Here is a 15842-nt window from a genome sequence, read left to right as displayed (position 1 = left end):
GTATCCTGAGAAATTAAACAAGTACCTTCCAATTTGGCAGCATAGGTGAGAGCCTGGCCATGGTTTCCACTGCTATGAGTAACAACAGCTTTGGGCTTCCCTTCTAAAGTGGCAGGAATTAATCCTCGGATGGCATTAAGGGCACCACGAATCTGGAAAAGGGGGATGATGAATTCATGTACAGTCATGCACTGCTTTGAGATGGGGACATGTTCTAAGGAATGCATCATTAGACAATTCCTTGTGTGAACATAGAGTATAGTTACACAAACTTACCTATTCCTAGGCTAAAAACCTGCACAGCATGTTACTGTACTAAAGTGAATACTGTAGACAATTATAACACAATAGGGTTGGGGATTTAGCTCAGTGGTTCTGCCGCCTGCATTACAAGCACAAGGTCCCGAGTTCGATCCCCGGTACCAAAAAAAAAAAAAAATTATAACACAATGAAAACAAAATTATAACAATGGTAGGTATTTGTGTATATAAACAGAAAGGGTTCAGTAAAAATATGGTATAACAGGTAAAAATGGTATACAAATATAGGGCACTTACTTACCATGACTGCAGCTTGCAGGAACAGAAGTTGCTCTGGGCGAGTGGTGAATGAATATGAAGGCTGAGGACATTATACTATTGTAAATGTCATAAGCACTGCACACGTTAAGCCACATTAAGCTTATAAAAAGTATCTTTCTTCAATAATTAACAACTTAATGTAGCTTACTCTATAAACTTAAATTTTTCTTAACCTTTTGACTTTTGTGGTTTAAAATACAAACACTGTACAGCTATGCAGAAATAGTCTCCCTTTATACCCTTATCCTGTAAGCTATTTTATATTTCATCTTATGTTTTATTTTATGTTTTTGTGGTGCTGTGGCTCAAACCCAAGGCTTGATGTACGCTAGCCAAGTGTTCTACCACTGAGCTATACCCTCAGCCCTTCTATTTTAACATTTCAATTATTTCATTTTTTAAACTTCGTTAAATGGCCAGGGATTTATCTCTATGGTTTTGCCACCTGCTGTGGAAGTGCAAGGACCTGAGTTGGATCCCTGGTACCAAAAAAAAAAAAAAAAACAACAACAACACATAAACTTCATTAAAAACAAAGAAACACTAGCCTAGTCAGTGTTAGTCAACCTATAGCATGGGTGCCATAGTGGGCTGTTTGTTATTGAAAGCTCTAAAAAGTTCACCAGCAACCCAACTTTTTCTTTTTGGGTGCTGGGGACTGAACCCAGAGACTGCTGAGCTATATACCAGCCCTTACATTTTAATTTTGAGTCAGGGCCTCTCTAGGTTGCCCAGGTTGGCTTCAAACTTAGAATCCTTTTCTCTCAGCCTCCCAATAGCTGAGATTATAGGCATATCACCATGCCTGGCATGAGAGGCTTCATGTTAGCAAACCTCAACTGATATAACTGCCTCAAAGATCACTCATTTAATATTTCCACTAGATTTGAAAGTGATCTCTTAAAAACACAAACCTAGTCATTTCTTTTATGGACCATTTTGTTCTGTAAGACAAAAATACAAGTTCCTTCTAAACTGAAGTCTTTTTTTTTCTGTTTTTTGTTTTTTGAGACAAGGTTTGGTTATGTAGCCTTGAACTATGTAGCCCAGGCTGGCCTGAAACTTGTGGCAGTCTGCCTGTCTCAGCCTCCTGAATGCTGGGATTACAGGTGTACACCACCTCACTCAGCTAGTTGCAGCCTTTCTAAAACACTCTTATTACCTCTCTCATGCCTATGAGCCTATATTGCTTCTAGTTTCCCTCCTAGGTTAGCTCACACCCCTATCCTGAACATGGTAATTATCTCTATGTGTAGTGTAGTTCTTTCTCCCAACTCCCTATATGCAACCAGTACAACTTGAAACAAATATCACCTGTTCAATGTCTCGGGCAAAAGTAACCATTTCAAAACTGAGTGTTGTGGCACACACCTGTAATCCCATCCCTTGGGAGGCTGAAGCAGGAGGACTGCCAAGAGTTCAAGGCCAGCCTGAGCTACATGGTGAGACCCAGTCTCAAAAAAAGATACTTTTCATCAGGTTATTTGTTGACCAGCTTATCTTTCCATTGAGAAAGTATGGATGAAGGATAAGGCATATTGTGTGCATACCTAGTAGTTACTGAAAGTAAGGGCTTAATGTATGATGAGTGAATGAAGAGCAAATCATAGTAGAAGCAATGGGTAATAAAAACATAGACAGTTTTGTTTAAAATTTAAAAACACTTCTCGGTGGGGAATCCATCTTTCAGGTTCCCCTTAAAGCTTAATTAATTGGTCAGAGGATTGTACTAACAAATTAACATACTTAGAAGTCTTATCTTTGTGTGTGTGTGTGTGTGTGTGTGTGTATACAGTACTGGGGACTAAACCCAGGGTCTTTACACTGAGCTACATCCCTAGCCCTTTAATTTTTTTCTTTTTTTTGGTACCAGGGATTGGACTTGGGACCTTGCGATCGTAAGGCAGGTGGCGGAACCACTGAGCTAAATCCCCAGCCCCCTTTAATTTTTTTTCTGAGACTGGGTCTTGCTGAGTCACTCAGTTGCCCAAGCTGGACTCAAACTTGTAATCCTCCTGTCTCAGCCTCCCAGAGTGCACCACCATGGCTGGTTTAAAAGTCTTATCTTTATGTAAAAAGGGCACTGACATATTTTGTAGAAAAAGTTTTATCGGAAAGTTTAGCTAGATTTAGCTCTTCTATATTCAAAAGGTATCAATGTGTAGCAAGCTGTATATAACAAAGTATATGCTGAAACTTGGGTTACAACAAACAGGGTGGTCACACTCCCCATTTTGCCAGTAACAGTCCTGGTTGATGCCTACTGTGATGGATGTTTTTGTTTGCTTTTTGTTTTATGATGCTGGGGTTTGAAGCCAGGGCGTCAGTGCGTGCTTGGCAAGTGCTGTACCACTGAGCTTTACTCCTAACCTTCCTCCCTTTTTATTTTTTTATTATTTATTTATTTTTTGGTACTGGGGATCAAACTTGGGTCCTTGCGCTTGCGAGGCAGGCGGCGGAACCACTGAGCTAAATCCCCAGCCCACCTTCCTCCGTTTTTAGAAACAGGGTCTCAACTTGAACTCCTGGCTCAAGCAATCTGCCTATTTACACACCAAAGTACCTGAGACTCCAGATGTGTGCCATCAGGCCTGGCTTACTGTCTATCTTTAATCATTATGAGTTCTATTTTTGATTGTCAAATATCCTAGTTTGGGCAATAAGTATTATGTTTAATATATAAATTATATATGAGTCTAAAGAATTTTTAGATTGTGTAAAAGTAGCTTATTAACACTGATGTGAACTAGGACTTGAAAGGAAAAATTCTAGAACCTTTTAACTGTAAAAAAAGGTAATTTAATTATCCATACCTCATGTGTGGGCAGGAGGATCAAATAAATTTACATGTTAAGGGATTTGAAAACAAACATACTTGAAAACAATAACAAAATGGATTTTTACCTTAAAAGATCCAGTTTTCTGGAAGAGTTCACATTTGAAGAAAAGATTGCGCCCTGCTACTTGATTCAAAATGGAGCTTGTTAGCACTGGTGTGAGGTGTATATAATCTCGAATGTTGGTATGAGCTTTTTCAACATCAGCGAAGGAGATGCAGTACTGAGCACACATGGTTCTGGAACCCAGGAATAAGAAAGAGGTCAAATCAAAGCCTTAGACAATGTGTTTATTGAAAAGATCTTGGGGCCAGGGATTTAGCTCAGTGGTTCCGCTGCCTGCCTCACAAGCGCAAGGTCCTGAGTTTGGTCCCCAGTACTGAAAAGAAAAAAGAAAAAAAAGAAAATGTCTTAAAATGCATAATACAGAAGAATCGACCTGGGGCCTGTGGTGTTATATATCATCTCCTTTATTAAGTGCCAGAATTTCTGTATAGAGGGGGAATTGTCTTCAAGCTGAAGTTTTCCAGTGAAGCTTTACAGGAAGTAAGTGATGGTGCTTATGTTAAAACTTACTCCCCTACTTATACAACCCATCTCTTGGCACTGCTACTATTCTCTATCTTGCTTTTATTTTTTATCATTGTTTTCAAATTCAGCTATAGGGTTTTGTTTTTGTTTTGCACCAGGAATTGAACTCAGGACCTTGCACTTGCAAGGCAGGTGTGGTGCCACTGGGCTAAATCCTCAGCCCAGCTATAGAGTTTTTTGTTTGTTAGTTTGTTTGTTTTTTGATACTGGGGAATGAACCCAAAGCCTTCACACTTAACTACATCTCAGAACCTTTTTTATTTTTCACTTTGAGACAAGGACGTGCTAAATTGCCCAGGCTGAGTTCCAACTTGCAATCCTCCCATCTCAGCCTCCCAGAGTGCTGGGATTATAGGTGTGTACCACCATGCCCAGCTTTGTTTTCGTTGTTTGGGTTTTGTTTTGTTTTGCTTGAGATGGAGGCTCACTGTATTGTTCAGCTGGTCTTGAACTCCTAGGCTCAAGGGATCCTCTCAACTCAGCCTCTCAAATGCTGGGACAAATGTGTACCTGATTTAAATTTTTATTTATTTATATATATTTCTGTGGTGATGGGGACTGAACTCCAGGGCTTGAATTATGCTCAGCAAGAGTTCTATCATGAGCTACATTCTGAGATTCGTTCTTGTTTTTTGGTTTTCTTTTTAATTTTGAGACAGAATCTCAGTAAATTGCACAGGCTGGCCTTGAACTTGGATCCTCCTATTTCACCCTCCCTAATAGCCTGGATTACAGGCGTGTGCCACTGCATCTCGTTTAAATTTTTACTTCTTTAAAACATTACTTAACAAATTGCCTACAAAACCACCCTTTTAATAAATCAACCAAGGGCTGGGGATTTAGCTCAGTGGTTCCACTGCCTGCCTCGCAAGCACAAGGTCCTGAGTTTGATCCCCAGTACCAAAAAACCCCCCACCAAATCAACCAAGCCTGATATAGTAGTGCACACCTGTAATTCCATCACTCTGGAAGGTTGAGGCAGGAGGATCACAAGTTTGAGCCCAACCTGGGCCATTTAGTGGGACCTAATCTCAAAATCAAAAACAAGTGCTGGGGATTTAGCTCAGTGGCACCGTGCCTGCCTCGCAAGTGCAAGGTCCTCAGTTCGATCCCCAGTACCAAAAAAAAAAAAAAAAAAAAAATCAAAAACGAATATGGGGCTGGGGAACTAGCTCAGTGCATAGGTCCTGTGTTCAGTCCCCAGTACTGGCAAAAACCAAAAAACTATTTTAATTTTGTTTCCTTCTGTTTTCAATGTATAGAGAGTACATGACAATAAAATCAAAGCAAACATTTTCTTCTTCATTTTGGCATAGTTTATTCAAAGTTTCCGTAATTACAATTTTCAATAATTGTATTATGCTTTCATTTCTCTCCCCCGACCCCATACTGGGGATCGAACTCAGGACCTTGCGCTTGTGAGGCAGGTGTGGCACCACTCAGTAAAGCCCTGGCCCTTTCATTTCTCTTATTATGGTAGCTTTTTTTTTTTGGTACCAGGGATCGAACTTGGGACCTTGCGCTTGCAGGCAGGTGCTGGAACCACTGAGCTAAATCGCCAGCCCTTATTATGGTAGCTTTTAAACATGAAGGTGTCCGTCCCCCCCCCCCCCACCTTTTGAGACAGGGTCTTCCTCTGTAATTCAGGCTGGACTTGAACTCATTATGTGGTCTAGTCTGGCCTTGAACTCCTGACAACCTTCCTGCCTCAGCCTCCCAAGTGCTGGCACCATAGGTGTATGCCACCACACCTGGCCATTTTTCCCTATTATGAAAGCAATCCATAGATACTGAGCCAGGTGTGGTGGTGTCCACCTGTAATCCTAGCACTCAGGAGGCTGAGGCAGGAGGACTGCTGTGAGTTCAAGGTCAAACTGGGCTACATAGTGAGTCCAAGGCCAGCCTGGACTACATAGGAGACCTTGCCTCAACAAAACAACATGAAAACAAACAATTTGAAACTACAGAGATGTAAGGTTAGGGATGTAGCTCAGTGGTGCTGCACCTGCCTCATAAGTGCAAGGTCCTGTGTTCGATCCTCAGTACTAGGGAAAAAAAAATACCCAGAAATGTAAGCCAGGCTTGAATTACAGAGCGAGACTACTCTGTCTCAAAAAATAAAACAAACAAACCCCCCAAAACCCAGACATGTAAAAAGAACATGAAAATAACTTAACCCTCCCTACCCAAAGACAAATGCTATCTAAGCTCTGTCAACTTATCTATCCAGATTCACATATACGTGGCTTGTTCTTTCTTTCTTCCCTCTTTTTCTTTTCTTTTTTTTTTGGTACCGGGGATTGAACTTGGGACCTTGTGCTTGTGAGGTAGGCATGGCACCATTGAGCTAAAACCCTGGCCCCCTTATTTTTCTTTTTTGAGACAAAGTCTCCATACATAGTTCGGGCTGAACTTGAACTCACAGTGTGGCTCAGGCTGGCCTCAAACTTGTGGCAATCCTCCTGCCTCAGTCTCCCGAGATGGGATTACAGGCATGTGCCACCACACCTGGCTCACACAGTTCTTCCAAGGGAACTTTAGAATTCTTTATGCAAGATTGCCATAAGTTCTGCTGTAAAATGTATCAAGTGGGGGCATACCAGACAATTAAAAATACTGACTTTACACAAATATGGGTGTCTTCCCATTTAGTAAAGTCTTTTTTGTATTAGATTTCTCAATAATTTTCATAATTTTGTGTCATATATGATTAAATTTATGAGTACAATGTTTTTGTTGCTTTTGAGAAGATATTTTTACCATTAGATTTTAAAATTAACTGATATCTATGAAAATTAATTTTTGTATACTTATGTATTGTTTCAAAAAGTATCTTTAGGGGGAGGGATGTAGCTCAGCAGTACAGCACCTGCCTGGCAAGCTTGAGGCCCTGAGTTTGATTCCTGGTACCAAAAAAAAGTATCTTTAACAGTTGTTTGCTTTTCAACTCTAAGATCTCTCTCTTGCTGTGCTGACTTTATTCTCACCCTTTATAGGAATCTAGGCACTCCTCTTAAGATGAGTATTTCTTCCTATTAGCCCTTGCCAAGATTAAGAACTAACTGGAACACCTTGGGTCACCCACTGACATGTGAACCAGTAACATAGCTTTAGGAAAGTAACAGCTCTGTCCTCAGTCTTTCAAAAAATTTTTAAAATTATTTTGCGGTATAGGGGATTAAACTAGGGCTATACACATAGTAGGCAAGTGCTCTACACTCCTAGCCCTCCTCAGCTTTTTACTTTGTTTTTGAGACAAGGTCTTGCTATATAGTTCAGACTGGCCTTAAACTCACTATGTAGCCCAGGCTGGCCTCAAACTCAAAGTAATTTTCCTGTCTCAGCCTCCCTGGAATTACAGTGCTGGGATTTCAGGTGTGAGTCACCATGCTGGGCCATCCTCGGCATTTTAAGGGAAACGATCATGCTATCTGCAAATTATTTGTAATATAGTAAGTACTCAATTTATGAACAAATTCCATTCTGTGAGAATGTTCCTAAGTCAGATTCATTTTGTAAATCCGACAAAGTGAGTCTTATACTGCATTTTCACTTTTATTTCCATGGTTATTGCTTTGCACTTCCTAGCAGTTCCCTCCACATCACCCTTGCTTTTTCTCTTGCTTCCAGACATCCTTGGTTCTGATTGAGCACTGTACTACAGTACACTATCACACTGTACAGTAAGCACAGAGCAGCAGCACACTTGTGACAATGTCTGCCAGATAAGTGAGCTACTTCTGCAATTTGTTCGCATCTACGAATGTTTGTAATGTGGGGTCCCTTTGTATGTGTGGAAGTTTGCAACTGGAATGTTCGTAAGTCAAGGACTTACCGTACATGTATTTCTGAGAACTTTTTCACAGCATGGATTTGCTTCATTCTTTTTAACTTCCGTAATTAATATTTTGTAAAACTTCATATTTACTAGTATGAATTATCATATTAATATTTCAAAATAGCTTCCATATCTGTTGTTGTTCATGACTTATTCTTTCAATTAACAAATGAGTACCTTCTATACGGGAGATGTTGTTTGGTCTGGGAATTTAGTGTTAGATAAATAGTCTTGTCCTCGCCCTCATAGAGCTTATAATCTAATGGCCGATCTGTAATAAATAATGGAAAAATAAACACATCTTTACAAACTTTGATAGACGCTTTTAGGGAAGTGTGTTATGATAGAATCCTATAATGGGGGCCTTATTTAGATCAGGGAAAGAACTTCCTAAGGGCATCAATGGAGAAGTGAAATTTAAGTTATGACCCATATGACAAGTGGGCATTAACTCAGCAGAGCAGACAGAAAAAATGTTTCTGGTAGAGGAAATAATGTGTGAAGAGGTTAAGAAGGGAAAATGTTAGTCCTATTTTGGGAACTAAAAGACAGCCAGTGGGTCTGAGAATCGTGATCAGAGGAGAATGTGTTCAGAAGGATAGTCCAGATCATGTCAGGCTATGATTCATGGATCTCCCCTGGCCCCTGGGATTGAACCTACAGCCTTCAACACTGGGCTACATCCCCAGCCCAGTTTTTGTTTTGAGACAATCTTGCTCAATTGCTGAGTTGCCCAGGGTGGGCTCATATTTGCGATCCTCCACCTTAGCCTCACAGAGTGATGGGCTCACAGGTGTGCACCACCAAAACCAGTTAATTTTTTTTCTCCAGAATAATAGAATACTATTAAATTTTGATCAAGTAAGTGACATGTTAAGAGTTCATATTTCTAGAAAATCATTCTGGCTGCATCATGATGAGTGAAAAGGAAGGGCACAAGAGTACAATCAGGGACTCTAATTAAAAAGTATTTTGGTTTTCCACGTGAAGGCTAAGCAGGGCCAGGAAGGCAAATGTGGATATAGAAGAAAGCAATCATTTAAGATGCATTTTGGAAACATAAAGCCAATTCAAAAACCAATAAAGAATTGGATAGATATTTCTCTAGATGTTAGGCATATTGGTACACAACTACAACTGTAATCCCAGCTTCTTGGAAAGTCAAAGCAGGAGGATCCTAGGTTTGAGGCCAACTGGGCAACAGAGCAAGAACTTATTTGAAAAAAAAAAAAAAAGCTGGGTGTGGCGGTACACACTTGTAATCCTAGCACTTAGGAGGCTGAAGCAGGAGGACTGCTACAAGGTTTTTGTTTTTTGGTACCAGGGATCGAACTCGGGTCCTTGCGCTTACAGGGCAGGCAGCGGAACCACTGAGCTAAATCTCTGGCTCCGAATGCTACAAGTTTGAGGCCTGCCTGAACTACACAGTGAGAACCTATCTCAGAAAACCAAAAAAACCTCCCCAAACCCCCCAAAAACCAAAAAACAAGGAAAGTTTTTCCAGAGATGACATATAAATTATTAACAAGCACATAAAAAACTGCCCAAGGCTGGACATGATGGTGCATGCCTGTAATCTGAGTACTTTTGGAGGCTGAGGCAGGATTACAGATTTGAGCTGCTGAATCTGGGCAATTTATCGAGACACTGCTTAAAAAAAAAAAAGCCCGTGGATACAGCTTATTGCAAAGCCCCTGGGTTCATTCCCTAGTCTCACACGCACACATGTGTGTGTGTGCATGTGCTCCCCAAGTCATTAATCATTAGAGAGATGCAAATTGAATTTCACAATAAAATACTACCTTATGCCCATTAAGATGGCTACTATTGCCGGGGATTTAGCTCAGTGGTTCTGCCACCTGCCTTGCAAGTGCAAAGACCCAAGTTCAAACCCCAGTACCAAAAAAAAAAAAGGATGGCTACTATTAAAAAACAAACAAAAAATAGAAATGTTATTAACAAGTGTTAATAAGAATGTAGAGAAAGTGGAACCTTTATCCACTGTTGGTAGGAATGTAAAATAGTGTCCCTGCTATGATAAGGAGCTGGTTCCTCAAAAAGTTAGATGCAGACTTACCATATGACCTAGCAATTCTACTCCTAGATATAGACCCAAAAAAACTGAAAGCACAGTGTGAAACAGATAGTTGTACATCTATGTTCATAACTGTATCATTCATAACAACCAAAATAAGGAAGCAATCCAAGTGTTCATGAACAAATGACTATATTATAATGTGGTATATACATACAGTGGAGTGCATATACATACATTCAACCTTAAAAATGAGGAAATTCTGACACATGCTATAACATGAACATGGAGGACTGAAATAAGCTAGTCACAAACAGACAAATACTGCATGATTCCACTTATATGAGGTACCTAGAACAATCAAATTCATAGAAAGAAGAGTGGCTGCCAGGGACTGGGGTTGTTGGGAAAATGAAGAATCAGTTTAGTAGGTATAGCATTCTGGAGATTGGTTCCACAACAATGGGAATGTAATTAGGGACATACACATTTAAAAATGGTTATGAGCTGGGTATGGTGGTGGACGCTTGTAATTCTAGCACTTGGCAGGCTAAGGCAGAAGGATAGCCATGAGTTAGAGGCCAGCCTATGCTACATACTGAGTCCAAGAGTAGCTTAACTATATAGTGAGACCTTGTCTTAAAGAAAAGAAACAAAACACTGGTGCCTGCCTTGCAAGCTCAAGGTCCTGAGTTCAATCCCCAGTACCAAAAAAACACAAAAAAGCAAAACAAAACAAAACCCCAAAAACAAAATAGCATCAACAACAACAAAAAAACCACCAGGGGCTGGGGATGCAGCTCAGTGCTGCCTCGCCCATCTGGCAAACGTAAGGTCCTGAGTTTGATCCCTGGTACAGGGAGGGAGGACCCCCAAAACCCAAGAAAAACCTCAGCAAAACCACACACACACACACACACACACACACACACACACACACACACACACACACACACACACACACACACACACACACACACACACACACACACGGTTATAATGAAGCCGGGTATAATGGTGCATGCCTGTAATCTCAGCATTCTGGGAGGGAGGAGGATCCAAAGTTCAAGCCCAAACTGGGCAATTTAGCAAGACCCTGTTTCAAAATTAAAAACAAAAATTTAAAAAAGGTTAGGGGTCAGGGATTTAGCTCAGTGGTGCTGCCGCCTGCCTTGCAAGTGCAAGGTCCTGAGTTTAATCCCCGGTACAAAAAAAAAAAAAAAAAGGTTAAAATTGTAAATTTTATGTGTGTTTTACCCCAATTAAACACACACACACATACACACACACACGCACACACAACACCAATAAAAAAGCTATTTTATAGCCAGGTGTGGAGGTGCACCCCTGTTATCTCAGCACTCAGGAAGCTGAGGCAGGAGGATCGCTGTGAGTTCAAGACTAGCCTGAACTAAAGAGCAAGACCTTGTTCCCAAAAAGCCAATAAATGGGGCCAGGATTTAGCTCAGTGGCACCACGCCTGCCTGGCAAGCACAAGGTCCTGGGTTCAATCCCAAATACCAAAAAAAAAAAAAAAAAAGACAATAAATAAATGAGAAAACAAGCTATCTTGTGATGATTGTAATTACTTAGGCCTCTTGGTTGTAACTGATAGAATCCCAATTTGAACTAGCTTAGTGTCTACATTTACTAGCTCATGGAGTCCAAAGAAAAGTTGAACAAACCATGAGCGGGCAGGAATATGAGCTTCAGGAACAACTGGAACCAGGGACTTGATAGCTTCCAAGGTGTTTCTCACCTCTACTGCATTTTGCATGTCGGCTCCTTTTTCACTGCAGACCAGCTGGTTCCATATGGCAGGATGTATGGCTGCTGACACCTCCTGTGTTTTACATTTTATGGCTTCCACTCTGGAGAGGGATTTTCTTTCTCTGCTTCAGTTAAAAAAATTCTAGGTAAGGACTCTGGCCCATCTTGGTCCAGGACCAGTGGCCAACGGATCTGAGGTCATTTAAAATAACACTATGCAACAGTCAGAAGTATTTACAGAAACATGGTAAAGAAATAGAATGAGATCTATAACATAGTATCCATTATGTACAGTCAAAACACATAGGACATTGTATATTATTCAGGGATACATACATATTCAAGAACATATAACAAACACAGTAGAGTCACTACCTAAGGGAAGAGAGATAGAACAAGAGTGGTAATTGAAATGTAGAGCAAAAAGGTAAATGAGAAAGGTTTTATTAATGGTAGTGTGAATGAAACAATATGGCTGGTTCAGTTCTTTGCACCTGAGGGAAAAATAAGCAGCAAAAGAGGGCGTGATAGAGGAAAAAAGAAGAAAAAGCAGAAAGAGAGAAAAGTATTTCTGAATGGAGGTGAAGGGCAGTTTTTAAGCAAAAAAGAAGAGGAGAATGCTGAGATGATTCCATATATGCTCATCATGGAGTAGACATATACTGATAGTTGATTGAATATGGGGAGAGAGACTGGCAGTGTTGTGGTAACTCCTTGGTTTTCACGTAGATAATGGAGTAATTTATTGATTTAAGACTGGTAGAGAAACAAGTATTTGGGAAGAATGGGCTGGGGATTTAGCTTAGTAGTTCTGCCACCTGCCTTGCAAGCACAAGGACCTGAGTTTGATCCCCAGTACCAAAAAAAAAAAAAAAAAGAACTCTTAATTCAAGTATTTGGGAAGAAAATCAGAGATTTGATGAACTAAATTTGAATTGCTTATCAGGTATCTAAAAGGATGTCCTTCTTACCCCTCTTATTTTTTTTTGCCAGAACTGTGTCTACTTTATTGTCTTTTATTTCTGAATGAGCTCATTTTATCAAGTACTTTTTTCTTATTATATTTTATCTTTATTCTTCCTATTTTTCTTGTATTGTCTTTTCCTACCTTTGTTGAAGGCTTAGTCTATTTTCTTTCTTTTTTTAGGGGGTGGGTGGGTGCTGGGGATCAAAGACAGGACTCTGTATATGTTAGGCAAGCACTCTACCACTAAACTACACCCACAGGGCATTCCTCCTTCTCCTCCTCCTCCTTTTTGTTTTTGATACTGGGGACTGAACACAGGGCCTTTGCACTGAGTTATATCCCTGGCACTTAAACATTTTTTTTTACATTTTGAGACAGAGTCTTGCCAACTTGTTAAGCTGCCAAGACTAGGCTCAAACATGTGATCCTCCTGCCTCAGTCTCCCAGCGTTGGGATTATAGGCATGCATCACTATATCTGGCTTGTCCCTTTTTATTTTTTAATAATAAAAGTACTATGACAACAAAATGTTCCTGACCACTGATTAATGATGTACCATAGGTTTTTTTGTTTTTGAGAGGCTTCACATTGAGCTATATCCTCAGCCCTTCATTTTTTATTTATTTTATTTTATTTTTGGTACCTGGGATCGAACTCAGGACCTTGCACTTGCGATGCAGGCAGTGGAACCACTGAGCTAAATCCCCGGCCCCCTTCATTTTTATTTTTATTTTTGGTACCTGGGATTGAACTCAGGATCTTGCGCTTGCAAGGCAGGCGGTGGCATCATTGAGCTAAATCCCTGGCCCTTCATTTTTTATTTTGAGACAGTATCTCCCTAAGTCACTAAATTGGCGAGGTTGGGCTCAAACTTGCAATCCTTCTGCCTTCCAGTGCTGGGATTACAGGAATGCACCACCACACCTGACTTACTGTTTTATTTATTTATTTAGTTAGTTAGTTTGTTTGGGTTTTTTTGGTACCGGGGATCGAACTCAGGTCCTTGCTTTTGGGGCAGGCAGCGGAACCACTGAGCTAAATCCCCGGCCCCCTGACTTACTGTTTTAGATTACAAAACAAATTTGCTGTATTGTTTGGTCACATATTATGTAGTCAAATACCTATTTTAGGAATTTAAAATATCACATTTGTACATAAAGCCTGCACTTTTTATTATCTAATCACCTCTCTTCCATAAAGCTAACCATTTAAAAATGTTTGGTATGAAGGGGCCGGGGATTCTGAGTTTGATCCCAGGTTCCAAAAAAACAAAAAAACCCAAAAAAACAAACAAAAAAAGTTTAGTATGAAGGGCTGGGGGATTTAGCTCAGCAGCACAGCACCCGCCCGGCAAGCACAAGGTTCCGAGTTCAATCCCTGGTACTAAACAAAAGGATTCATGTCAAAATATTTCTCAATGATGAATGTCATCATATTGTATACTTAAAATGTACCAATAAAATTAATGAATAAAATGCCGTGGATGTAGCTCAGTGGCGCTGCGCCTGCCTGGCAAGGGCAAGGTCCTGAGTTTGATCCTCGGTGCTAGAAAAAATTTTAAAAATGGTATGTATTTTTCCATACCTTTAAAAATGTATTCATATAAAAATTTACACATACAGTATAGTAGTTTTGCTGTACACAGAATCATACTATACATTGTTCTGCAAGTAGCTTTTCAAAGGAAAAGCATTTGCCAATAAATTTTGAAGTGTGTTATGTCAATAGATACACAAAGTTTTTTGAGACAGGGTCTCACTATATATCCCAGGGTGGCCTACAACTAAGGATCCTCTTGCCTCATCCTTCTGAATACTGGATTTATGGCATGTGCCACCACAGTCAGCTCAAATATGATTAGTTTTTTATATTTCTTTCTGGTTCTCTCAAATCTGTTGGAAATGGCTGCATTTGTTCTGGCCACTTAAATAATTCCCCTTCTTTTGAACTGCTGCATCTTTCCACACTTCTTTTGACTTTATGCTTAACCTTCTGATGGTGAAGTATCTGTCACATAAGAGGAACTGAATGAGTTCTGTCAGGTTGTTTGAATCTCTTATGCTCAACTAAGGAATTACGGATAAGTATTACTTGTGGGTTTAGAGGTCCAATGGACTATGTAGGACTAGGAAAGAGCAACAGGTGGAGGCAGGTAGACTTGGGAGAGGCAGTTTCCCCACACCACCGTTTTTAATAGTACATGGTCAAAAAAGGGTAAGGTCTTCTGGTCTAGTTAAATTTTATTTATTTATTCATTCATTCATTCATTCATTCACCGAGGTGCTGGGAATGGAAACCTGGGCCTTGAACATTCTAGGCAAGCACTATTGAGCTACATCCCCAGCCCTTGGTGCAATTAATTTTTTTTTTCTTCTGGAGACAGGGTTTTGTTACGTAGTCTAGGTTAGCCCTGAATTCACTATGTAGCCAAGGCTGGCCTCGAACTCGGGGCAATCCTCCTGGGATTACAATGCCACCATGCCCAGCATTGTGATTAAATTTTAACAATGGAAAGAAAGAAAAAAATCAACCTGTGATCTAGAACAACAATTTTTCTCAAGAATCCACAATGATACAGAAATTCTCAAATCGACTTACACTACCTCCTGGTTTACTTTCACACAACTCCTCTTACCAAGAGCCTACCTCTTACCATGAGTCTGTGTGTGTGTGTGTGTGTGTGTATTTAGTCAGGAATCTTGGGGACGTAGTTTGCCATAAAGAAAAAGACTGATTCTGTGGTACCATTGACTATGTCATGGTGGGCAATTTACCTCTTCAGCTCTCAGACATTCGGTTTCCTTTTCTTACAATGGGGATCAACTATTCTTACAAGATCTTTAAGGGCCCCAAACAAAAGCCTGAGGCTGGGGTGGGAGACCTTGGCCTAAGACGACTGGAGCCCGAATAGTGGGATGTCTCCGCCGACCCGAGACCTAGACCAACATCAGTGTCCTCGGTCGCTACTACGCAAAACGACCGCGAACGCCCACCTGGTTTGACCAGGGCTCATCTCACCACTCCACCTCACCTTCACCGGCACCGCGCCTCCACCTCCAGTCTCAGCACACCTTTCCCGACTACACTTCTGCGCACGCGCAACTCCCGCCTCCAGCACCCGGGCTCACGCTCTGGCGTCGCCTCTCTTGAACGTGCGTTCAGCGCTTTTTCTCCCAATACGGCCACCGTCGTTTGGAGAGGGGAGGAAAAAAGGGGTGGGGA

At 40.7% G+C, this 15842-nt stretch overlaps 1 protein-coding gene across 16 annotated transcripts in view; it reads right to left on the bottom strand.

Moving 5' to 3' along the window:
- Positions 1-15842, bottom strand: part of Srr (serine racemase) — a 24371-nt gene extending 8529 nt beyond the window's left edge. Inside the window, exons 1-5 of one of the 16 annotated variants that reach the window (XM_087191989.1) lie at positions 15614-15842; positions 11643-11775; positions 8026-8119; positions 3487-3798; positions 26-152 (exon numbers count right to left, since the gene is read on the bottom strand). In XM_087191989.1, the coding sequence (XP_087048115.1) occupies positions 26-152; positions 3487-3654 (295 nt within the window). In that variant the 5' untranslated portion in view covers positions 3655-3798; positions 8026-8119; positions 11643-11775; positions 15614-15842. Of the gene's footprint in view, positions 1-25; positions 153-3486; positions 3799-7845; positions 8120-11642; positions 11779-15613 lie in introns of those variants that run through there. The other 15 variants (XM_087191986.1, XM_087191983.1, XM_021238115.2 and 12 more) reach the window with 15 other exon arrangements.

Source organism: Heterocephalus glaber, unplaced genomic scaffold (genome assembly GCF_053883595.1).
Source record: "Heterocephalus glaber isolate CG9 unplaced genomic scaffold, H.glaber_assembly_v1.0 deba00001564, whole genome shotgun sequence".
Taxonomy (NCBI): Eukaryota; Metazoa; Chordata; class Mammalia; order Rodentia; family Bathyergidae; genus Heterocephalus; species Heterocephalus glaber.
This window is presented reverse-complemented; position numbering and strand designations above follow the sequence as displayed.